General features: G+C 40.9%; 1 protein-coding gene across 3 annotated transcripts; it reads right to left on the bottom strand.

Annotated features, from left to right (window-relative positions):
* Nucleotides 1-723: 723 nt before the first annotated feature.
* LOC102786308 (ras association domain-containing protein 8-like) lies at nt 724-10,261 on the bottom strand. Of its 3 annotated transcripts, none has more exons than XM_006804570.3 (5): nt 10,132-10,261; nt 3,802-3,930; nt 2,919-3,554; nt 2,576-2,838; nt 724-1,009 (listed from the first exon to the last, which is right to left on the bottom strand). In XM_006804570.3, the coding sequence occupies exons 2-5, from the start codon at nt 3,902-3,904 to the stop codon at nt 857-859; spliced, it is 1,155 nt and encodes a 384-aa protein (XP_006804633.1). In that variant the 5' UTR covers nt 3,905-3,930; nt 10,132-10,261; the 3' UTR covers nt 724-856. The 3 variants fall into 3 exon arrangements, with proteins under 3 accessions (XP_006804633.1, XP_035769671.1, XP_035769672.1); XM_035913778.2 differs by having other exon boundaries at nt 2,582-2,838; XM_035913779.2 differs by having other exon boundaries at nt 919-1,004; nt 2,582-2,838.
* Nucleotides 10,262-25,757: the final 15,496 nt, after the last annotated feature.

The raw sequence follows: 25,757 nt of genomic DNA, 5'->3' as shown, positions 1-25,757 counted from the left end.
GAGCGCAGCCTTGGCTGTTGGGGTTGAAGATCTGTTCACGGATGAGCCTTTGGGGCCCTCTGGTGGAGAAAAGGCAAACAGTGACACGAGATGATGAAGAAACACGTATTAATAACACAATTAGAGTCATGTGATTGAATACAAACAGTAGTTATAGTCAGTGGCATCAGCTTTATTTCAGACACTGGCAGTCAGAAAGAAAGCGACGTGTGTCTCCTTCCTTATACACAAGTAATCACGCCACATATTTGACTTGGCAGACTTTTACGCCTTTCTGACAGGACGCCCGAGGGACTTGTGTCTCCTCCACATATTTACACTGTGGAGCCACGAGTGTAAATATTGGCAGTTACACATGCAGAGGCATACGAGTGACATTTTCGAGGTCATGTATTTCTTACAGTCTATGTCCTGCAGACGAAAGTGAAACACCAGGGTCAGATATCAGTTATATTGTTGGACATATAAGGTGGTTTTTCCACCACATTTTAGAGGAAATGTGGTACATTTGACTCCAGAAGTCATGTGACAGCTTAAGTGTTACATTTTTGATTAGAATGAGCTTTAATAAAAGTCAAATCTCAAGTGATGATGTGTGACAAACTGACTGATAATACACTCGGGGTGGGAACGAGCTGCAGGTCGAAAGGAGTGAGATGAGGCACCAGGTGTGGAAGGAAATACTTTTAAAATAAAACAACAATAAATAAAGTCCTAATAAAATCCAACATCATGGCAGTAAATTTACATTAAATATGGCACAAACATAAAATGGTATCGTAGACAAAAGATGTAATGTCTCGTCTTCTTCTTCGTTTTGTTGCAGTCGCTGGAGTGAACAGCGCCCCCTCTGTTTCTACTCCCTAATGCCAGCGTTGTTAAGGCAAACATCGTTGACTGGTAGGTTTGTCTGCTCCGTCTGTGAGGTCACACCGGTCTGCTGGATGAACTGCTGCAAGTTACATTGCCTCAGCTCTTTGTTCAGCTCCTCAATAATCTCCAGCCTGTCCTAGAAGACACAACAGGTATTATATTACCGGAGAACATCGTATCCACCAGCTGATATATCTTGATGTTCTTCAGGGCGGCATCGTTGCCTCCGCTACTAAAAATACAGCAGTGCATCTTTAGTCACACCTTCGCACCAAATGAGACACATTTCAAAAGAATGGAGTGATGACCCGTCCTCCTCCCTCCCTGGAAGGCATTGCAAATGCTCAGGACCATCCCAGAGCCAGAAGTATCATCCAAGACCTGTTTGACCTGCTGCCCTCAGCAGGCACTGCAGTCGTCACCAGCTTCTTTCCTGAAACGCTGTTTGGAATCAACTCAAACATCCAAAATCCACAGTCTGCAGTAACATCACTGGTTTAATAACTAAAAATTTCAGCTCAACAGTCAGTTTCTTAACATTATACTGATCAATTAAGACTTTTCCTTCATTTGAGTTAATTAAAGTCCTTAGTTTTTGTCATCAGTGGCTCCACAGAGTACTTCTTAATACATTCGACCAACATACAAACAAATTCCTGGGAGAGTTGTGTCAGAGAGGGAATGTGGTGTAAAAACACATGCCCACATTGAATTTGCAGATTAACCCTTTTGTTTTTTGGTTAACACCAACTACTTTGCAAATGTGTTAATTACTGCTTAAAAGTATTATTTCAGTGCTCTCATTTCCACTGTTTCAGTTTCTGTGTGTCTGATCTCACCTCGTTACCGGGTGTGGTGAGGATTATTGGAAAAGTGTGATCCTTTCCAGGCGATTATTCATGCATTCAGAAAAAGGCAGGAGGACGGAGGATCAATGCAAAGACCAACAAAAACCTGTCTGTCAGCTTTTGTCATGGTCTGGGTGGTTTTCCACAGCATCGGCTCCTCCCCACTGGGTGGAGTCTTTGTTGTTCCTCACCTGATGGCAATCATACCGGCAGTATTTATGACCTGCGCACTCAACTGGTCTTCGCCAGATTATCTGCCAACTTTACCTCTGAAACCCACCTACTAAGCTCTCCTGGATACAAGTTTGCAGCCGCCGGTAATCTCTCCCTTTTTTCGAACTGCCAGTCTCTCCTGCCTGCCTCCCTGCATTGCACGCAGCACCCACCTGCAAGCTTTGCCCTGGCCAGCCACAGTTTCCCCTGCCCAGTCCCTGCACCCAGTTATCCCTGCCATCTAGTCATAGTCATAGTCATAGTATTTTCTCTCGCCTCAGACGTCTAGTTTATGTTCCTTAATTCTAGTCTGAAATTTCTGTTAGCCTCTGAGCATTGTAAATAAAGACTCTTTTCATTACACCGCACCTCTAGCCTCCGGGTTTGAAACTGCACTTGAGTCGTGTCTGGAAAGTTTCAAGTGTGCAGTGGCAAATTCTTCTCATGTCAGCTATAATATCACGCAGCATTATGTATCATACTTTTCTTTCATTTCATCATCTCATATTAGCTCTATAATGGATCTAGCTAATATGAACCCTGATGCAGCACATCTTCCCTAAAGCTGCTGAAACAAGTCTTACAGTAGTTTTTGTGAGATCAACCCTTCAGTTCAGGTAGAGATGATTGAAGAATTATACCTTTACCCTTTCCTCAGCCGTTTCCATCTCCTGCTGTAACTCAGCCAGTCTTACATCAAGTTCTTCTCCTAGCTGCAGGCGGTTGTGGAGCTCCTGCTTCAGGGACTGCAGGGACTCATCTTGCTGTGCCGTCAGAGAACTTTGCGTTTGGACTCTGACTTGCAGGTCTTCTTCTAGATGTGCAGAACGGGTTTGCAGTGTAGTGATTTTGTAACTTTGATCGTTTATGGATGAATGAATCTGATCCAGGCGCCTGTGCATACCTGTTGATAACAGTGTTAATGGTTTTTGTTTTAGAAATGCACCAAAAATGTTGGGAATGTAAACAGATATGAGCACATACCTTGTTCTCTTTCCATCTCTGCCTGTAATGCTTTCTCCCAGTCCTCCGTCTGCATCAGCTCTACCTCATTCTGTCTCACTCTCCACTGCAGTTCCTCCAGTTCTTCAGCCAGAGTTACTTCAGGAGACGACCACTTCTGCTCCCATAACTCAGTCTCTCTTTCCAGATCTTGAAGCTGAATCTCCAGATCCTGTAGTCTTCTCTGTTGCTGCAGAATATTCCTAAACACCTCGTCTTTGGGGTAAGAAGGATTTGTCTTCATGGAGTTCACAGGGTCTAGGAAAGATACCGGTGAGGCCCTCAGTTCTGGCGAGGATCTGGGAGATCGAGACCAGTCCTTCTTTGGTTTATTCCTTTTGGGAAGTGTTGAGGGACCCAGACTAAATGTCAGAGCCTTTTGTGGCTCTCTGCGTTTGAGGGGCTCTGGTTCTGAGGGTCTGGAAAGTGGAAGACGTCTCTCGTTGGCGGAGGTGTCTGGACCCTCGCTGAGGCTCGGGCCGGTCCTCCGCAGAATGAACTGGACCTCTGTGGCCAACTGTCCCAGTTGAGCCAGGTGCTGCAGTGGACAATCATCAGCAACCAAGTGTCTCTCATTCCCTCGTAACTTCAAAATGAGAACGTAACGACCTGTCTGACCTGAGCAGGGATACAAAAAGGCTTTTTAACTGATCAACATATGGCTAATAACATGAAATGCAAATATTAGCTGAATGTGGTGCAGAGTGTAATTTACAATTTTTTAGTCCTCCTAAAATGTCTGCATGTAACGTTTGTAGTTTGGTGTTCACGACTGCAAACACCAAACTAACACCATTCTGATAACAAAGTAATTCAGTGAGTGTAAAATGAGAATTTTCATTGTTAGTCAGACTGAGAGACTTACCGATTGCTTGTGCGAGAGCTATGACGACATCCTGACAGGAAGTGTTTAGTGATAGGCCACTAACAACTCTGACCACACCCTCCACCCACACCTTCAGCTCCATTGTTCACACGCAACACCAACTTTTACCTACAGGGTGACACATAAACATCTGTAAACTACACCAATAAACAGTCAATACATTCTAAAAATAAACAGTTTGGCAGTAATGTTAGGTAATCTTCCACAAAGATTAAATGTCTAAGTCTGCTGTCAGAAATACATACGGTAGCTTTGACCTTTATTTGCTACATCTGCTCATACGGCAAAGTTGCAAACACGGAGCAAAGCTGATGAATGACAACTGCAGGTTTGTGTCTGTTATTGTGCTTAGAGTCTAATAAGTACAAATATCAACAGAACAATTTTCTACATTGTGTTCTACATTCAAAACTGTTCATAAAAATACTTCTAGCAGAATGATTAATCCATCAGGCATGCTCCCATCTGCTTAACTGCCTATTCAAAATATTGTAATATTTTTCTATATTTTTATGTATAAATATATTTTTGCACTATATATTTCTTAAATTGCAGTTACACTAATCTAATTGTAGTTCCATTTATATTTTATAAGGAACATATGTAACCAATAAAAATAGCAAATCTGCCTTCTCCTATAATCTTTAGAGCACAAATTTATTTGTATGTATTAGAGATGGACCGAGCCGATATTACGCATCGGTATCGGTCTGATACTGACGTAAATTACTGGATCGGAGAGAAATAAAAAAAAGTGTAATCCGATCCATTAAATATCAAAAAAGCACCTCACTAAACTTGCGACACGGGGTAACTCGGCTCATAACCGTAGCACGTTGCAGCAGTATGAGTCACGTGATAGAGCGGCTGTGTGTATTTGGAGCCTCGCTACCAAACCAGCATTTCATCTCCGAGGAAGTTATCCCAGAGAGAAGTAAAGCAAGTGTGTAAGTTCATCTCTGAATGTTTGTAAAGCATTCCCACCTTAAGCTTAACAACCGATATATGGAGCGACTGCCTCTTCTTGCTGCTACTTCAATCATGAAACTGATCAATGATCAGCTGATCGGCTTTTCTGTCGCGAGTCCGTCTCTCTTCTTTGTTTTTGGCCCACTTTGTGCCAGAAAGAGGAAACCAGCGGCTGAACAACAGCAGCACGTTTAAGCTTGATCAGCTGTTGTTAGAATTTATTTAATATTACTTTCTACTCCAGGATCTTTTTCTACGTAGCTGACGTAACTGTGCAGGGGCGGATCTAGCAAAGTTTAGCCAGGGGGGCCGATAGGGCATGAACAGGGAAAAGGGGGCACAAAGATATACTTTTCTTTCTTATTCTCATTTAAAATGTGTAGCTTTTAATAAATAATTATCTGAATCTTACAACCAAAGTTTTAATCTGATGTAAAATGTATAGAAGTCCATTACTGTATATAGTGACTGTTAAGTCTAATATACCCTAGTAAGCTATAGTACTGTATTCCCTTGGGAAGGTATCATCTGTGCAGTCTGCAGTTCTGTTGAAGAAAGATGTTGAATCTATTTAATTATTCTTGAAAAATAATTTATTTCTGTGCATTTTTTTTTCACACTGCATCAAATTAAAGTTGATACGTCGATTAAGCATCATGAGCTGGAGGGTGGTTCCCTATTTTTTTTTATATTTTTTTTTTGCTGGGAGTTTTAGAGCCCTATTAGTTAGGTTGCTTACTTTTTAAAATACCAGAATAGGGAGGATGGAGCAGGTTTAAGTTTATTAGATTGATCAGTTTTGCTGAACTATGAAATATTTTGGGTGCAGTGCATTTTTTGCATACAGGTAGAACAGAATAGCTTTAGTGTTGTTGTTTTTTTAACTTGAGTATGAACTTATACAAAAAGCAGCAATATATTAAAAAACTGTTTTATTGATTAAAAAACACTATATCGGATTCATATCGGTATCGGCCAATTTCCAAATTTATGATATCGGTATCGGACATGAAAAAGTGGTATCGTGCCATCTCTAGTATGTATCTATTCGTGTATACAACATGTTGTATGTGTTTGGTGCTTTGTTTTTGTCCCTGCTGAAGGTCTGTTTGACTGAAATGTTGGGATTTAATAAAATAATTGTAGGCACGATCTATTTTTCTCTCTGATGGACAATTAAAACACTACTTTTTGAAGTATGTGAAATAACATACAAGTGGCTTAAGACAGATTAATATTCATTGTTACATATTTATTTTCTTATAAGTTGTAAAATTACTTATTATTACCAGTACGTTTCACTATGAATAGTTGAACTTGATGGACAAAACTTTGCTGCCAGTCTTACAAAACTGTTGGAAATGATGCCAATTTTGTCCTGTTTGGAAGTTTTAGGTAGTCCCAAGTCACAAACAACAATTCTCAGAAAAATGATGTTGAATTTTATAAGCCAGCACTGGAGGTAACTAAAGGGGTCTGAGACTCTGAGAGGTGGAGTGCAGGAGTCTGTGGAGGGTGGGCAGGCAGGGTTGTGTCAGCGGGCTGCAGGAGGAGAAACAGGACGACTGTTCCTCCTGAAATCTTGGCTGGGAGCTGGAACCAATTTCACATGGACAAACTGATACCAACACTCGGGTTTTCTCACACACTCTGCAATCTTTTTGCAAGAACAATAACAACAACAAAGGCTTTGTAGAAGAGCAGCCAGAAGAAGAGTAGCCTGTTTAAAAGTATCTGACTTATATAGCAAATAATTCTCTGTTTCCACTGACACTGAAAAGGCCAGTTTACACCCTAATGAGACATTCCTCTTATGCTCTAAGACAAATGTAAGAAATACAGACCATGTTGCTTTCACTTTCTATCACCTGGTGAATGGATGTGTTCATATATAGCACTTTTTCTACTCGACCTGAGTATCTTGCCCTAACCCTAACCCATGCAGGAGCCAACAACCAACCACCTTTCGATTAGCAGATGACCAGCTCTGTGCTCTAGCCACCCCCGAACCCACCTGAATATGAACATTTTAAATCATTAATTTAAAAATCCGTCGTCAATAAGATCGACACAGACACTGTAAGCTTACCCAGATTCTTTCCTGAAAGCAGCTCGTTTGAAATGTAATTGTTAAAAATGCACTCTTTCATGTTGATATTATACAAGTGGTGATCAACGCTGTCCCACTGCTTAGTAAAAGATTTAACTGAGTGTATACACTGTGGATCGGAGAAAAAAACATCAAACTTGTGCACTCAGTTCTTTCTGTTTGCTGTACAGTCCTGGAGAACAATTCAAAGACATCATTAAAAGCCCAAAGTTACCATGACATTTATGTCCATGATGTGTAACTTATTCCCAGTTACAGTTGATGGAATTCTACTCAAACTGTTTGTTTTTATCTAATCAGATCAGGGAATCTTTTGCCTCGTAGCTTTTTGCGTCAGTCCTCCTCCATGCAGGTTGCTCAAAGACGTACTGTTCTCTAACCTTTCTTTCACCTCTCCATCCTACTTGCTTGGTTATCCAGTTGGTCTAGGCCAGCGGTCTCCAACCTTTTTTGCGCCACGGACCGGTTTATGCCCGACAATATTTTCATGGACCGGCCTTTAAGGTGTCGCGGATAAATACAACAAAATAAAACTAGTACCGGTACCGAAAAAAAGAAGATTTATTCATAACACACGTGAAAAGACCCAGGAAAACCGAGTTAACGATAAAAACGATAACAAAATAACGCTGAAAACCGATAAAAACCCTGAAAACTATACATTTCACACCTGAGCCTCAACTCTCGCGGCCCGGTACCAAACGACTCACGGACCGGTACCGGTCCGAGGCCTGGGGGTTGGGGACCGCTGGTCTAGGCGACCAATGTTTTTAAGACTCTGCCTGTTCCAGACTTGTTTACCACACTGCTCTGCAAATACTCAGAGCTCAGTCTTTGATCTGATGCACAATGTAAATTCTGGGACTTTGTATAAACAGGTGCAATGGTTTCTTAATTATGTGTAGAACAAAACATCTAAATTATGACTGGTCATCTGTCTCTTTGCGTTAGCCCAGCAGTGGACGGGAGATCTATCCAGGCAAACTACCAAATGATTAATATTCCTGGTCCTATGTCTGTGAAGGTTCTCAGTCATCCAGGTCATCATAGTCTAAGAAGCTTAGAAAGAAAAACGTCTGGACTTTTCCTTGAAGACGTTTCACCTCTCATCCGAGAAGCTTCTTCAGGTCTAAGAGCAACTGGTGAGGAGTCCCAGATTTTAAGCCCTATTGGGGTGTCCCCAAGAGGGACATGGACCCCCTATTGATCCTCTACCCAATCACACGAGCCAAGATATGAAAAAAAAAACGGGTGTAGGTCACAATCAGTGAAGGTTTTGGGACTCTCCACCAGATGCTTTTCTTTCCAAGCTCCTTAGACATTCCTGGTCCGAGTAAAAAGATGTACGGGTGGTTTGTCAAAGTAGTGTGTTGCTGTACCTCAACAGAAGCTGTTGTTTGACTGTTGTGGGAATTTTAAACGTATGACCAAGTGGAATATGAGGAGAATATTCCGCTGGCTAGTTTGTTGTTTCCATCAGTTCTTGACGAACTGCATATTACTGTAACATTACGTGCCAATAGTGTCAGTTCAGCCAGGAAATCCATAAAAAGTTAATGTCAGTATAGCCTTTTGTGTTGGGATTGTAATGAGACTGAAAAACCTTCAGGAGGTTTCTGGAGTGACAACAAATATTTTTGGTGAAAATGAGCCGATTTAGGATTGTTAATCCATCATCATCATCACCGATATTCTGTCACAGGTCAGTTAATTAGACAAAAACCAGCCTTGCAGCCAACAGTGGTGCTTCCCGGCACATTCAGTGAACATTAGAGGGTTTTTCCTGGCTAACAATGCAAATATACATGACTGGTGATTGATACAAAATTAAGTTCCTTACTCAAGTGTGATAAACTAAAGTGTAATCCATACTGGAGCCAGAGAGAGATTTTTTTTAAACGACTCTATTCTTGTCATATTTTAGGGCAGGGGTGTCAAACTCAAATACACAGTGGGCCAAAATTCAAAACTGGAACAAAGTCGCGGGCTAACGTTAATATTTATTGAAAAATAAATCTTTCTCCAGATTTAAGAATGCATCTTTTCTTATGGACTCAAATAAGTTTAGCTGAAAAACTGAATATGGAACAAGCAAAGCTTAATACTAAACAATATATATATTAGCTGTATAATACCAGTAGGCCAGCTCTAATAGTAATTTGGTATGGCTTCGTGGGCCAAATGTAATTAGGCTGCAGGCCAAATTTGGCCCGCGGGCCAGAGTTTGACACCTATGTTTTAGGGGAACCCTCAGAGTGAGCAGTTTAACATATGTGCATACTTACATTTCAAACAGGTGTTTGACGTGTGGGGAGGTTTGTGTTTGTGTCATGTGTTTGCTGGGAAAGACGCGCGGCCTCACTGAGCAGGAATGCAGCAGAACATGTTGACATTCCTGAAAGAGTCAGACTCCTCCCACACATACTCCAGTCTCTGTTTACTAAATTCCACTGCCCAGCATCAGTTTCAGTGTCACCATCATTAAGAAAACAGTAGGTGCTATAACGCCCTTAAAAATACCATGAAACTGATTTTCTTTATGTGGAAAATGTTGATTTTCACTTTTATAAGACCTGTCGGTTCTTGATGGGTCACAAATACATTTTTGTATCAGCCTCTGTGTTACCTTTTTACCTTTTTTTGTAATGATTGACATTAAATTTTAGTCCACATCCAAAGATTTTGTTCTTGATATAGGATTATTTGATTAATAGAAAGCTATTTTACTTAAGTTAACCAAATCACAGCTTTGTCTTTGATTTGATAAACATGACGGGACATTTTATGCAAAACAATTTCTAATGCACGGAAACAGTTAAATAAAGGAAAAACATTTAGTAGCTGAGTGAGGTGCTAGTCTTAGGTGATCATTTCAGAGCCTGTTGGCACTCGCCTCGAGTCGGTAACCCTGCTGAAATGATGGAGCATCGTCCTCTCACAGATATTACCCCATTAGCTGTTTTGATGATGGTGCTGGACAGCACTGTCTAACTATAAATCTCCCACAGGTGTTCAATTTTGGGAGAGCTACACACTATAAAGGACATGCCAAATGATTCCCAGCAGTTTTCTCCTCATCGAACCGCTCAGTGAGCTTTTCTGTTAGTTTGTCTCTCATCTGTATTTCACTTCATTGTTAGTCTGTATGGGTAATCTAAAACACTTTATGTGTGATGCTTTTTAATCATTCAAAACTGAGAGATAAGCAGAGACAAATGTTGTACACTTACCTTGTATTTCAGTTTCTCTCTGTTTCACTGAAGGTCCACGGCTGTCAGTCTGTGTCGTGGTCGGCCTGCTGAGCAGCTGAACGGCTGTGACTCAAACACACCTACAGACTCAGCTGAGGAGGAGGAGGAGGAGGAGTGCAGCTGTGGAATGCAGCTCTTCTGGGTGTGCTGCATGTAATGTGATGTCACTGTGAAAGTACTCGGAAGAAGTAAAGTGCATTTACTGTAGCGGATTTTTTTGTGCCACAATCATCCTGCAGGAAATCACCGGCTTTTGTTCTGAGCTTGTTATCTTTTTCTTTTCAGTCCTTCGTGAAAATGCCTCGAACCACCACTACAAGTTCTCACCAGACAGGTCCACCTGTGCTTACTCATTGTTCACTTTTCCCCTAAATTCTACAGCCTGCGTCTGCCTGATTTTAACAAAATCATGTTAAACCCACAGCTTTGAGTTGCACTGGTGTGATCCTCAGTTACAGAGAAAAAGTTTCAGTGCTTTTACTCCAGCCTGTGGCTCCGAGCAGTGATGTCACTGTGACGCTGAAACTGGGCTCCTCCCAAACTAAATAGGAGATAAAAACAGAGAGGAGTGGCTCCTCCCACCAACTTGTTCTTTCTGCACATTTCCAACATTCCACCTCAAGGTGTTAGTTTCTCCTTTTCTCCTTTGCTCTGTGTTTCAGTGTGTTTCAAGTTTTATTGTCATGTACAGATGAACAGTGTAGCCACATTTATCCATAATGCATTTTCTCGTGCTCCTCAGCCTCACATGAGCATATAGAGAGTGCACTTATATTAGGAAGAAAATCACAGAATTTAGCAGTTGTAATAATAATGATAATAATGGTAAATGGCCTGTATTTGTAAAGCGCTTTTCTAGTCCCTAAGAACCCCAAAGCACTTTACATATCCAGTCATCCACCCATTCACACACTGGTGATGGCAGCTACATTGTAGCCACAGCCACCCTGGGGCGCACTGACAGAGGCGAGGCTGCCGGACACTGGCGCCACCGGGCCCTCTGACCACCACCAGTAGGCAACGGGTGAAGTGTCTTGCCCAAGGACACAACGACCGAGACTGTCCAAGCCGGGGCTCGAACCGGCAACCTTCCGATTACAAGACGAACGCCCAACTCTTGAGCCACGATCGCCGTTATTATTTTCATAATAACAATGAAAATGAGAAAAGGAGAGAAAAAAAGTGATAAATATTAGAGAATTTAAGACCAGTTGGTATTTACAGTTTAGAGTATTTACAGGTTGAAATGGTTTTGTATGTGTCCTTTCAATGCTGCTGGTTACAGCACCAAACCAACAGCAAACATCAGCATCAGGATGAGCATAAATGAAGCTGAAGTCGTGCTTCCATGTAGCGTTTCTTTTACTGAAGTTATTATTTTGTGTGGCCCTGCTGTATACCATTTATACGCTGACTTTATGAATTAAGTCTAAAGATCTCATTCAGTTAGACTGGAAATGTCGACAATGGGAGGAAACCAAGTAAAAGTCTTTCAATCTCTCATCAGGACAAACACAAACTCATTTGTAGTCAGGTCCCATTGAAGACTGTGCTCAAACACAGAGGCCAGTGATTCATGTGAATTAACATCTTGACGTCTCCCTCGACTGGTAGACAGATGAACTGGAAATATTACTTTTTATGGATGGACAGAGCTGCTCTTCAGCAGTGAAGCAGCACTGTGCCACGGACAGCCTTTTTAATCAGTCGGTGTTCAGTGGCTCGTTTTACTCAAGGTTAAATCCGGTTAATCCAAAATTGCAGAAAAAAACGGGACAATGAAATCTTGCTAATGTTGTGTGAAATTGATGAACCGTTTATTTATTTCCCCAAATTAAATTTTTTGTGCCTCGAGATCTCTTGGCCAATCCCATTTTTGATGTTTGTGTTACTGAGAAATGCCTTAGGAACCTGCCAAGTCCAGAACTCATCAAACACCAGAATGTCAATGATACTTGATATTCTATGACACTGGTGCATGATACTGTATCACGCACCAGTGTCATTCATCTGCCTTTTCATAATTCTACACCTATGAGTTCCTTAAATCCATAACCCTCCCCCATTCTTCTTATGATCAATTCAATATCTTTGAAAAACTTCATCTCAAGACGAATGATTTCGTCAGTTTGAAATCACGTGGACCCGATGGTTTCCATGCTGAGCTCTGCAAACATTTCTAATAACTTTTTCCCTTCTATTTATAAGAACGACTTCAGAATGTAGATCCACTCAGCTGATTACTCGACACTGTCTCCTATAAATACAGACATTAAAATTCCAAGTAAGGGTTCAGCATCCAGATTAGATAAAGTGATTAACTTTGCCCTCTCATTCACCCTGACCAGACAGGTTTTATTAAAGGCTGACTATCTATCAGTGCTCGCAAACCCAACACTTTAATGCAGCTGTCCCACATTAGTCACTGTAATGTTATCATGTAGAAAAAGCATTCAACAGGGTTCACTGGAAATGTCTTTTTGCAACACTACAAACATTTGGGGAATCATTTATTAGCTGAATCAGGGCTCTTTGTATTTCCTCAGTGACCACCGTCACCATCAGTTAGTTCAGCGGTCCCCAACCCCCGGGCCTCGGACCGGTACCGGTCCGTGAGTCGTTTGGTACCGGGCTGCGAGAGTTGAGGCTCAGGTGTGAAATGTGTGGCTTTCAGGGTTTTTATCGGTTTTCCTGGGTCTTTTCACGTGTATTATGAATAAATCTTATTTTTTTCGGTACCGGTACTAGTTTTATTTTGTTGTATTTATCCGCGACACCTTAAAGTCCATGAAAATATTGTCGGGCATAAACCGGTCTGTGGCGCAAAAAAGGTTGGAGACCGCTGAGTTAGTTGATAACATTCATAAAATCTCACTCTTCACAGTGGGACCTTTTTCACTAGCAGGAGCAGGAGTGAGATAAGATGGAAATATCAAACGTGTTCAAACAATCATTACACAACGCGTGTTTGTTTTATGACTCCATTTAGACAAACATGATTTTGCAGCCCTAGTTTCTCTCACGAGGTTAATATTAAATATATCAGGATGAACTTTTCCTACAAGCTTACAATCTCACTCCATCGTGCCGAATAGTACAAGATGATTTCAGTCACTGCTCCAACCTTCCTGCCTCCCTTTATAAACAAACTGTAATAAAAATGTCACGCTTACCTAAAGTCCGTCATGTATCCACAGTAGAAAAACCTAAATCTCAAGCAGGTGTCCTGGTGCTGGGTTTGGTGAGCCAGTGTTTGTGTTTTTGATTTAATATTCTTTGATTATTGTTATTTGTGGTTCTCTGGTTCTTGATCTTAGTTCTCCGTCCCTCAGTGTTTTAACTTAGCCTGTGTTTAGTCTCAGCCCCGTGTTACTCTGTGTTCCTCGTTTCACGTCGAGTCACCCTTGTCTCTATGTTCATCTCCTCTGCCTCCCCAGTCAGTCATATCCCCGTGTCTCAGTGTGAATAGCTCACGGTTCCTGTTTTACTCTGACAGTCTCGCGTGCCGTGTTCAGTGATTTCAGTTTTGTTTCCTCCCCGTCTCATTGTGTCAGATTAGTCCCAGCTGTGTTTCCTTCTTGTTTCTCATTCCCTCGTTACTTTGTGTATTTAAGCCCTGTGTTTTCCTCTGCTCGTTGTCGCGTTGTCCCATATGTTGTGTATTCTTTGGTTTCATTCGCGGTCACCAGTTCCTAGCTTCTAGATTCCAGGTTTCTAGTTTCCTAGTTTTCAGTTTTAGGCTGCATCGTCACTGCGGGGAACGCCAGTGTATTTATGGAACGGACCCAAAAGCCGACATGGGAGAACAAAACTAAGGTTTAACAATAGGCGAGCTTTTATTGTGGCTGAATATCATAAAAAACTAAGATCAAATATGAAAAGTGTGACAAAAACACGAACAAGAAGCTGGACTGGAGCGTGCAAAACAACGAGGGGAAACATGAGCATGAACCTGACCAGAAACCTGACGAGACAAAAGACGACCTGACAGAGGACTTAAATCCACAGGAGGGTAATGAGGGTAAACACCTGGGGAGACACAGCTGACACCAATGAACATGACCCCATAAGGGGAAGTAAAACTAAACACACACAACATGGAAACACAAGAGTCTTCAAAGTAAAACAGGAAACGTGGAGAGACGCAGACATGACGGGCCGGACAGGAAACATGACACATAACCAAGGAGAGATGAAACAAAAACACAAACTTAACGTGATAAACTTAAAACGGTCACAGACCCAGCCCCCGCTTTCTTATTTCTGGTGTTTGAGTTGTGTCACAGCTAGGGATGGGTATCGTTTAGGTTTTATCCGATACCGGTGCCAAACTGGTACTTTTGAAACGGTGCCGGTGCTTAAAGAATGGAGAACACAAAATTGGTCCAAAAACCTCTCATGTTTAACTGTTTTCCACTTTTTCTTTGTTCATTTTAGCCTTTTTGTCCAGGGTGAAGGGAGTATCTGCCATCAAACAAGAAGACAGCTGCATGTAGCTATGATGGTGTTTGCTAGTTCACCTTACATGCATTAATGTAATAACGTGGTTAGCCTACTCAACGTAAATTACACACCAACAACATTAAGCTACTCACGCAGAGAAGAACGGCTGCTGCTGCATCATCATCCTCATCATTTCTGCTACACTGGCAGGGCTAGGGGCCTGGACTCTCCTCTTCGGGTTTTTGGGGGATGTTGCTAACTCCGGGTCGATAACAGGCACCACACCCACAGTAGATGTGCTCGGTGTGAGGTCTCGCAGCAAGCTATCAAATACGGTGCATTTCTCGGCTTTTAAAAAAAACTGCTATGCGTCACCAGGTGTTTCATCAGATTCGAGGTGTTACCTCCTTTGACAGTATCACAGTATCAGCTTAAAGCACTTGTTGCAGCTGCTGAGTTTGCATCTTTTGCTGTGAAGTACAGCCAGACTTTGACCGCTTCGCCTTGGGCATTTTTAATCTGTAGCTCTGCTCTAAAAGAACGTACGTACCTGGACCCGCCTACTATCCTCGGAAACGTAAAATGATTGGCTAGAATCTAAAGTGTATCACATCTCAGGAAAATAAAGCACCGAAATGTGCGCTGCTTTTCGGTCTGGTTACTACCGTTTATGTCAGAACCGGTACCCATCCCTAGTCACAGCATGATAAAACTGCCTCCTTCGGTTTACCCTTTTGTTTCGAGTCGTCATCCTGCCTGCCACCACGTTCTACACGACACGATTAAAAGCTCCAAACTATTCATTCTGTTTCCAGCTCAGCTGCTCTCAATCTAATGTTACCTGCTAGTTTATCAGATATTCTCAATATTTCAAAATCATATCAATAGCTGGGATTCTGACAGCTTGAATAAAGACACTTCCAACCACCAGCTCCAGTTTCACCATCCCTCATTGATCTGGAACAATCCAAACCTTATAATCAATAAGAGCACATTCAGTTTGACAAAATGGAAAGACAGAGGAATTACTGTCGACTTCATCTATTAAGATAATACTTTCATGAACTGTCAGCAGTTTTTTTAAAAGAGTATTTCTTTTTGTTTTATTGGAGGACAGACAGGAAAGTGGGCTGAGGGCGAGGGCACAGCAGAAGTCAGACTGGCTCCAACAAACTTAAAAGACCTCACATTAAATTTGATTATCTAATGACAAGAGAGAAATTTACACGTTTATTCTATGAGACTAATACTACATGAATATGTCTGTATTTGTTCAGATTTATAATAATGTGTGTGTGTATGGACATGCAAACAAATATTTAATAATTGCATGCGTGACCATAGAAACACTGGTTAGATCAATACTATCATTACTTAATATTAGAATATTATTAAAATATTATTAAAACACAAATTCTAAAACAGTAAGAATCAGAATTTCTTTGTAACTCAGTAATGTTAACAATTACATTATATTTACTACTGTTGTTTGTGATGGACCGAGTTGAAAAACAGGAGGAGTCCCAGGAATTATTAGAAAAATATAGTTTCCATTTATTTAACTCCCAAAAATTATATTTACAAGCGTAATAAATGTTGAGCTCATAAAAGAGGTCAAAGAAACAAAACTGAACCCAGGCAAAGACCGCAAACTTAACGACCCAAATGACTGCTACAAACAAACATAACTGACCTAAACATGAAATGACACACAAGGGTATACATATATATAATGGCTGATCAGACCATTGTGACACATGAGGGGTAACAAACAAACACAATCATAAATCAAACGATGCAGTACAATCTAGTTTGTTAATAAACTAAACACCAAAGAAGAAAATCAAAAACCCCATTAAACCCTAAACTCAAATATTTAATTAAATACAAATACTTTGTTTTTAAAGTAAAGAAAACACACATTCTCCCCTTCAGCAGGAAGTGGTGGTGTGGTCCAATTATCTTCCTTTGCATTTAGTGGTTTCAAACCCTGGCTACCACCATTTGTTCAGCAACTCCCAGGGATGATGGCAGGTAAGAAATAAAAAGACAAAGGTTAGTCAAAAATCAAAGTAATGAAGTGGTATGAATACATAACTAAACTAAATGTGCGCTTACAAATAGAACAAATGTATCCAAACCAATCAATAAAGTTATTGGTAACTAAAATGTATTACTATTTTAAAATGAAGAATGAAAATACAAACGTTACCGACTTTAGAGTGAAGCCGCGGGTTTGGCCATCACATTGTTACTGATATGAAATAAAGCTTTACAGCAGTAAATCATATTAACACCTACAGCGCTGCAGCGCCTGCTTTGTGTTTTATTTTTTCTTTAAAAAAACATTTTTATGCATCTATGTTTGACCTTGCTTATGTCCCATTGAGGGCACTGGGCTTTTTAGACAAAAACCAGTTAAAGTAGTCCCAACAGGTGTTCAGCATGGCCAGGCCAACACAAACACAAACAGTACTACTCCTTAAGAAGGTGAAGGTGGGTCACTTCTTACTTGGCTAGATTGCCACAATAAATTGTGCTGTGAATTTAAGCTGTTCTGAAGGAGATTATGTTCAATTTTAGAGATCAGCGAGCATGAAGCCACCGACCAAACAAGTCTCCAGAATATTCCTGGAAGACTCCTCAGATCTCCGTGTCCTGATAGCAGGAGGATCGGAAGTCTTTGTGTTGAATGATTAGATGTTTTTTTTAATCTTCAAACTATTTTACAAACTTTTCTATAAGCATTAAATAATAAATACATCAAAATCAGTATTTGTGGCTTTATTTCAGTTACCCACAGACTAAGCCATCTAAACTGGTTTTGTTTTCATTCTTTAATTCAATTCAATTCAATTCAATTTTATTTATATAGCACCAAATCACAACAAAAGTCGCCTCAAGGCGCTTCATAGATACAGAGAAAAACCCAACAATCATATGACCCCCTATGAGCAGCACTTTGGCGACAGTGGGAAGGAAAAACTCCCTTTTAACAGGAAGAAAGAACCAGGCTCAGGGAGGGGCGGGGCCATCTGCTGTGATTGGTTGGGGTGAGAGAAGGAAGACAGGATAAAGACATGCTGTGAAAGAGAGACAGAGGTTAATAACAGATATGATTCAATGCAGAGGCATTAGGCTTCAAACTTTCCTTTTTGCTAAAGCATATAGTTAGGGCTGGACCAGGTGACCCTGAATCCTCCCTTAGTTATGCTGCAATAGATGTAGGCTGCCGGGGGATTCCCATGATGCATTGAGTTTTTCCTTTCCAGTCACCTTTCTCACTCACTATGTGTTAACAGACCTCTCTGCATTGAATCATATCTGTTATTAACCTCTGTCTCTCTTCCACAGCATGTCTTTTATCCTGTCTTCCTTCTCTCACCCCAACCAATCACAGCAGATGGCCCCGCCCCTCCCTGAGCCTGGTTCTGCTGGAGGTTTCTTCCTGTTAAAAGGGAGTTTTTCCTTCCCACTGTCACCAAAGTGCTTGCTCATAGGGGGTCATATGATTGTTGGGCTTTTCTCTGTATCTATGAAGCGCCTTGAGGCGACTTTTGTTGTGATTTGGCGCTATATAAATAAAATTGAATTGAATTGAAATAACTGCAGTGATTTAACAGTTTAATTCACAATTCACACAGGAATAAAGGAACATACTGCATCCTGTCATAAAATGTAAAGCTTTAGTTACCATCCATCCATTTTCACTCTCAGATCTCACTGTGGTGCCGGCAGTCTAAGCAGTGAAGCCTCCGCCCAGGCCTCGCTCTCTATGGTCACCTTATCCACGGGCACACCAACGTGTCAACAAACCAGCCAAGAGATGTAATCTCTGCAGTGAGTCCTGGGTCTGCTTCATGGCGTGACATAGGAATGTCAGAATACTTTATCTCGCAGGCTCTTAGAAGTTATTTAGGTCTAAGTGGTTTGCGATGCAGCTGCAGGGGAGATGGACACACCTCTGTGCTCTCTGGTTGTTGTTGTTGTTGTTGGAGTGTGTAGCTGTGGGCTGAATAAAGTGCTGGAAAGCATGAACGTGGACGGGTCTGCCGTGGAGTTATTACAGTGGCGCCGAAACCCAGGATGTGGCACGGACTACCCGTCCACATGCTCGTGCTTTCCAGCACTTTATTCTCTCACAGCTGCTTGTTTACACGCTGGCTGCAGCCACTCACTCCACCAACAACAACCAGACAGCACCGCGTCTTATGTCGGCGAGGTGTAATTGCTGATGCCGTGCAGGTGTGTCCATCTCCCCTGCAGGCATCGCAAACCACGCCCCGCCACAAAGTGGAAGTCCAAAATGTCCACAAGAGGTCTTTCTCAGCCAGTCTGCTGTGGCACCACCGGGTGGCAGTGTCTGCACACAGAGTGCATCAGCGTTTCTCTCTAACAAGCTGATTCACACAGAGGAAACATTTATCTTGGCTATTATATTTTATTCATTTTTGAAATGTCAAGTTGTGCCAAAAACAGCTGTTCATCCAATTATTTACTGCAAAAAACATTGTAGACTGCAGAAAATAAATCATAAAATTCTCATCCCACTTAGTGATACTATTAAATCTACATTTCATTTCAGTCTGAAAAGGAACTTTTAATAATTCTTGTATGGTTTTGGTTTTCTGTCTATTTGTTTTTTGAACAGTGGAGCTGATGTTGAGACGTGTACGAGCGCCCGAGCGAGTTTTGGATGAGAAGCCGGTGAAAGGAAACATCAGATGTTTGCTCGTTCAGTCTACATCTCATGCAGTATTGGTTTACTACAGTGTAGCATCTCATGATTTTCATGAGGTGTACCTTTTTTTATATTACTATGTATTGTTTGACACTAAAACAATACCTCTATCTGTGCTCATATCTGAGCTTAGCAGCTGTAACATAAAAACCAGTCTTAAAGCTGTGATCAAACATGCAACGAGCCAGTATCCAATTTTTGGGTCTTTGTGAACTCTGTGTTATCTGAGGTACTGGAAGTTTTTTATGTTCCCAATCCTGGTCTTTGTCTCCTCAATGATACCTCTGAAATCTCCTTAAAACAAATACAATGCAAAATGTTGTTCGCTGGATTCACATCCGCAAAGAAGACTATTACGAAGCAACGGTTCAGTCCTGACATTTGTATGGAATCATTCTGGAGACGATGTCTTATCCGTGTTATTGGCTTTGAACATACCACAGCAAAATTAAATAAAGCTCGACCCACGACTGTTGACGCTTGGAAAATCTTCTCGTCCAGAGTTATCTCCCGGAAGAGGCAATAATTGTTTTTGTGTTTTTTCTTTGCTGTCCCTATGCCTTGTGACTAATGTTTGCTTTGCTACAGCAGTTTACAGTTGTGCTGTATATGTCTGTACCCCCCCCCCCCCCCCCCCCCAACCCCGTTTTAAATCAATAAAATGTTGATCACAAAAAAAAAAGCATGCAACAAGCCAAACTGGTTTGTGCATTCGAGGTTTATTGAGAGTGTATTTATACTGCATTACACTCACGGATGAAGGAACACACAGACACATAGACTTATACAGGTTCAGGGGTGTTAGTGAGTGTCAGTCTGTTAGCTGTCAATCAATGGCACATATACAGATCTGTGAGTAGAACAAACTGTCCCTGACAAATAAACAGAAAAACTAAATAATATGTAAGCCTGCATATTGTGAGTGCTGTTGGTAATTATAGTCTTTTGCCAATTTAATTGCAGCACTGTAATCTAAATGGGTTTACAGAGCAATGGTCTAAATTAGCAGTTTTATAATTACTACTGAGCTGCGTGCATATCTCTCTATCCCCCACTTAATTACTAACAATTTGTCTGTGGAAAAGCTATTGTTAAGCAAGCAGTAATTGGAACAACAGCCTTTGTTTTCCATGCATTTCAGACGGCCTTTCTTATCGTTCCACCCAACAATGCAGCCAAACGACAGAGGCTTGCAGCAGCATAGCAAGAGATTGGTGAGTCAAGATTTCGTCATTGTGAAGCTTCTTTCCATGTGGTCACTGTGATCACAGCAGGTTGTAAGGCGCTCTGCAGACTGTGAGGGAAGTGGCAGTGGAAGTGTTTTCTGTGTGGTCATAAAGATGGTTTGGAAACAAAACAACAAAATTAAAGTCGGTTCGTTTTTCAGCTGTGACGAGACACCAAGAAAAGACTGCCAGCTGTTTTGTTTGTTAGGAAACTCCGTTCGTGTCACGTCACCGGGGGCTGTGGAGTCAGCAGCGGGTGATTAAAAGGTCTGAAGATCTCCCTCGTTTCTTTTTTAATATACTTGAATCTTCTAGCTGGTTGCATTTTTGCTGCTAACCTGCAACATGTTGTTATCACCTCTGAGTCTTTATGCACTCCTGAACGGTTTTAAAGTTTCTGAATCAACAGATGGGACTTTCTCTTTTAAACATGAATTAGAAATATTGGGGTTTAAAAAAAAAAGAAAGACATTTTTTTTATTTAATCTCAAACTTAAAGTTATAATCCTGCATCTTTAACTTGACCTTTTGGGGTAATGGTGTACTCAAGTCTGTTGTGCTCCAAATAAGAGCTTTTATTACACCAACATATGTCTGACTAACAAAACCTTGGCTTGACGAGTAACGTATCGGAGGACTGAACTAGCCTGAAACTGGGTTCCTCACCTTGCTTCATTAACTGCGGTGGCCGGGTTATAAAGTTATGCACTGTCGGCATGCTTTGTTTTCATTGCATTTTTTAATTTATATAATTTTATTGATTGGTGATATTATCAACACTTGTGCTGATCAGGCTAAATGTGAACTGAAAGAGGATTATCATCATCGATACATGAACAGAGTTTACACTATTCACTAAGTTTTTACCTCAGTGAGGAACTTAAATGACTTTACATGAATCAAGTGCCAAACACAGACACAAGAAACTAAATAGATAGAATAGAATAGAATAGAATAGAACAGGGGCGATTCTAGAATCAGAGCTTTGGGGGTGCTGAGCACCCAGAGAGCTGCCCAGCCAGGCAAGATAAACCTGTCTCTGTCAGTCCCTGCATCCTTAAATGTTGTCCCGAGTTCTCTCTGACTGTCTCCTTGGTGGATTTAAACCTCTGTTCCTCCCTGTCCTCATCGTCTGTTGTCTTCATCTCCATTATCAGTCATCATAATTTTACCATCTCTGTGCAAGTCTGCAAATTTCTTTATTAAATCATAAGATTCTTAAATTCATCAAGTCTCTCTGTGCCTGGGTCCTCGTCACAAAACATGACATCACTGTTTTGAACATTTTAACACAATTTAATCCCCACATTTGTGAAAGAAAAGCAAAACACTTTTTTGTAAAGTCTGTAACAAAACCATCAAATCTGATCAAGGTTATTTAAATGCTGCTAAAGAAGAATGGATTGGAATAAAAATACATATCCTAACCTTAATTACTGCGGGAGAATAATGAATGATGCTCATAGTGAGTAAGAAGTAAACTGAGTGCATTTTTTGGACAGAGATTCACATTTAATGTGTGTGTATAATATAATACAGATACATAAAAAACACTCCCGAAACAGAATAAATTATTACAAATAAATTATTACATAATATTAATAAAAACTATAAAAATGGAGGCAACTTTGCCTGTGGTAGAATGTATACAATGTGTACAATGTATGCAGATACTAATTTTACTAATTTAATAATACTAATTTTCTGTTGTAAGATTTATGAGTTTCATGCTTTCATAGTGGTCCTTAGGAGAGCTTGACATTTTATCAGGTGGTACACACTGTAAAAAGTTTGAGAAACACTGATAAGTGTATGTGTGCTTTTGGAAAACATTTAAAGCTGCTGTACAGAATCTTTGAAACAAGCTTAAAACATTTTTAGAATATAAACAGAGCACTCTGCTTCTCTTTACAGCTCCTCACTCCACCAGGGCTGTTTGACACTTTCTGATAGTGTGCAAATGTAATGTACGTACTGCGGCAGTCATACAGACAACTGGACGGTCCAAAAGCTGGCCTACCTATTACTGGCTGAGGTTTTAGTAGAGTTGTGGCTGAACCACATAAAAATATATCATTAATTTTAATCTCCCCGATCAATGATAATGTTATGTTGGAATGTTGTTAAAGAGGGTCAAAAATGTTTCAACCCAGTTTGTTTTGCAGATTCTGTATAGCAGCTTTAATATAGGGAGGACACAACTTCCAGATTGTGTGAGTTTCTGTTGTGCCTGTCACTGTTTCCTGTCTGTTTTCTTACCTGGTTCTTCCTGACCTTGCCCTTTCTCCTCACATTCCCCTCTTCCCTCTCTCCCTCTTTGGACGGACAATCATACACAAATAGACTGTATTAAATTAGATGAAAATTAAATTAATATGAAAAAATACTATTAAGATCACTAATAAAAAAGTCCTCTCTCAGTTTACTTTCAACCAAAAGGCAAATAACCAAACCACATGAACATCTAATAAAAGATATAAATATTGAAACACTGATCCAACATTATTCTTGATTGACGGATCATTTGATTTTACACTTTCACCTGAATGTGGCTCCTTTTTTTTGAAAAAACTTCCTCATATCCATCATGAACCTGGCTGTCTCTCTGTACACACACACACACACACACACACACACACAACAGGAGTTATAAGGTTAATGGGCATCCAGTCAGTTAGCTAGTTAGTATCCATTTAAAACAGGACAGTGGTAACAACAGTAGGCTACGGAAAATTTAAAGTTTTAGATTTTTAAATAGGCTGTATACATTTCAATGGGAGGAACAGGACGGTGAAATGTCGCTGAATTTACTACAGAGCAGGACGGATTGTAGGGTAGCAAACATTGTCGGAAAACACGTTTTCAACACTGCAGGTTACCTGGTGTAATGTTTTTCAGTTAAAAAGAAACATGGTCTGACTCCTACCCAACTATATAAAGAGTAACTGAAGGTTAAATGCAGCTAATATGTCCTGTTTTAAGCCAGGCACTCACACCTCTGCTCCGCTGTGTCTCAGCCACCATCGCTCTGGCAGCAAGAGCGCTAGAGCCAGAGCAGGAGAGAGCTGGAACAAACCATTTTGGGAGGGGGGGTTATCTATACTTTTGTTGTTAAAATGTTACGTCTCAAACAAGTACAGTACTGTATGCTTTTTATATTTTTAGTAGTGTGTCACACAAACAGCAAATATTGTCAAAAAAAGAAAGAAATCTTTGGGGGTGCTTTGATTCATTTTGGGGTGCTGAAGCACCTCCAAAAATGGGCTAAAATCGCCCCTGGAATAGAATACCTTCATTGTCACTATAGAGATGCACAATGAGATACAGAGCATTGCCAACTCAGTGCAAACGTGGGAGAAGAAAGGGGGGACTGCACAGTTTCTGCAACAATATATACACATGAACACTGTTTAGAAAAACAAGAAAAAAATATATGTTTATATAAAATGTACAAATATCAAAAAAAAGGAAATAAATACTTAAATAAATAGTGTTATGTATTTACAGTTTGAGTCATTGCATGTGGAATTAAGTATTGCACAGTGGTGGTTTATAGAGGAGGGGGGGGGGGGACTGTGATATCAGTGCATGTGGGGGTTCAGGGTGGTCTTGGCTTTGGGGAAGAAACTGTTCTTGAGCCTGTTGGTCATTGTGCTGATGCACCTGTAGTGCTTGAACAGGTCAAACCCAGGGTGGGAGGTGTCCTTGATGAACTGCAACGTGCAAAACTAACAAAGCAACTAAGCTGAGGCTGGCAGTTAGCAACTTAAAACCACTGATGTTCACGAACAGCTTAAAACAGGATGTAAAGGAGCTGAAACAGTCTGAACAGTTCGTCGCCTCCATATTAAAGAGGAGTGAAAGAAGCATCTATGTCCACTGTGAGCGACCATCTTTGAACAGAGGCGGTGGTTTACGACACCAACTCTCTGCCATCTATAATCCAGTTTTGAGTTCCCTCCCCAGACGCCTTAACGCCCACTCACATCCTGGGCCATCTGACCTCAGGAAATTACATGATAAGGTGGGGCCAGGTTTCACAATGAGCACACCCGAAACTGGCTGATTGTGACCCACACCCAGTTTCACACCTTGGCTCAGGCGATTAGAGGATCATCAGGGGGTCCTTTTGTCCCTCTGTGGGGGGAAACTCCCACTAGGTTTAAATCTGGGACTCTCCACCATTTGACCTTAGAACTGAAGAAGCTTCTCGGATGAGAGGTGAAACGTCTTCAAGCAACTTAAAGAAGTCCAGACGCTTTTCTTTGCAAGCTCCTTTGACTACGATGACCTGGATGACTGAGAACCTTCACAGACATATTAAAGAGTCTTTATTTAACTGAGAGACTCTCTCACTTTCTGAGCTCAAACCATGTGCCAGCACCTGTTTTTGCCTCCTGTCCTGAAGAATGTTTGAAGTTCCTGAAATATTTTGTTGAAAAGTTGGAAAATATGTTATAAATTACTCTCCATCTCATTGCTAGATCCATTACCCACATCATCCCCAGGGATCTGTGTGTGTTCTAGACTTTATGGTCCATGCAAAGTTATAAAATGTTCTGTAGATGTCCTGCATTCAGTTCGGTGTTGTCAGAGTCCTTTTGAGTTTCTTAAATCTGGCCTTGTTCAGACTATTTTAAGTATTTTAAATAGGGATCTGTTCAACTGCTCCTTTTTAATCCAATTTCAATTTAACGCTGTTTTCATTTTCCTGACTGACTGCAGTGTTTGACCCAGCTGACCATACACTGACTCAGAAGACCCAGGAACTGGTTTGGCTCACTGAGACGTCCTGTTTCTTTCTCTATGAAATACAACAGCGCTGCAAACTGTGCATATGCACCACCGTTAAAGAGTGGAACGGCAGAGGAAGCAGTGTGTTGGCGTGTGGGGTGGATCACGGGGCATTGCTAATGAAATTAATATTCGGACATTAACCAAAGGAAGAGTGCCCAAATCTATGCAACATGCTGCAAATGCAGAAGCGCACACACACTTACAGAGGACGCATGAAGGAGGAAGTCATGGTGAAGGCACGCAGCAGAACGTTTTCTTTGATTATTGCCATGTTTTCCTTCACTTCCTGCACTTTTATTACTCTTTTATTATAGAGCTGAACACTAAATACATAAAACAGCTCATTTAAATGTATAGAGGGGAGCACAGTCTACACTTGTAATCCACACAATGGCTGA

This window comes from Neolamprologus brichardi, chromosome 1, assembly GCF_056152115.1.
Source record: "Neolamprologus brichardi isolate AB-2024 chromosome 1, ASM5615211v1, whole genome shotgun sequence".
Lineage (NCBI taxonomy): Eukaryota > Metazoa > Chordata > Actinopteri > Cichliformes > Cichlidae > Neolamprologus > Neolamprologus brichardi.
This window is presented reverse-complemented; position numbering and strand designations above follow the sequence as displayed.

What these genes read in the sequence shown, in the direction of transcription:
- LOC102786308 (XM_006804570.3), bottom strand. Translation starts at nt 3,904, where the DNA reads ATGGAGCTGAAGGTGTGGGTGGAGGGTGTGGTCAGAGTTGTTAGTGGC. An exon ending in AGAGATGGAAAGAGAACAAG is followed by an intron (nt 2,839 to 2,918) that starts GTATGTGCTCAT and finishes TGTTATCAACAG; the next exon opens with GTATGCACAGGCGCCTGGAT. An exon ending in CGGCTGAGGAAAGGGTAAAG is followed by an intron (nt 1,010 to 2,575) that starts GTATAATTCTTC and finishes TGTGTCTTCTAG; the next exon opens with GACAGGCTGGAGATTATTGA.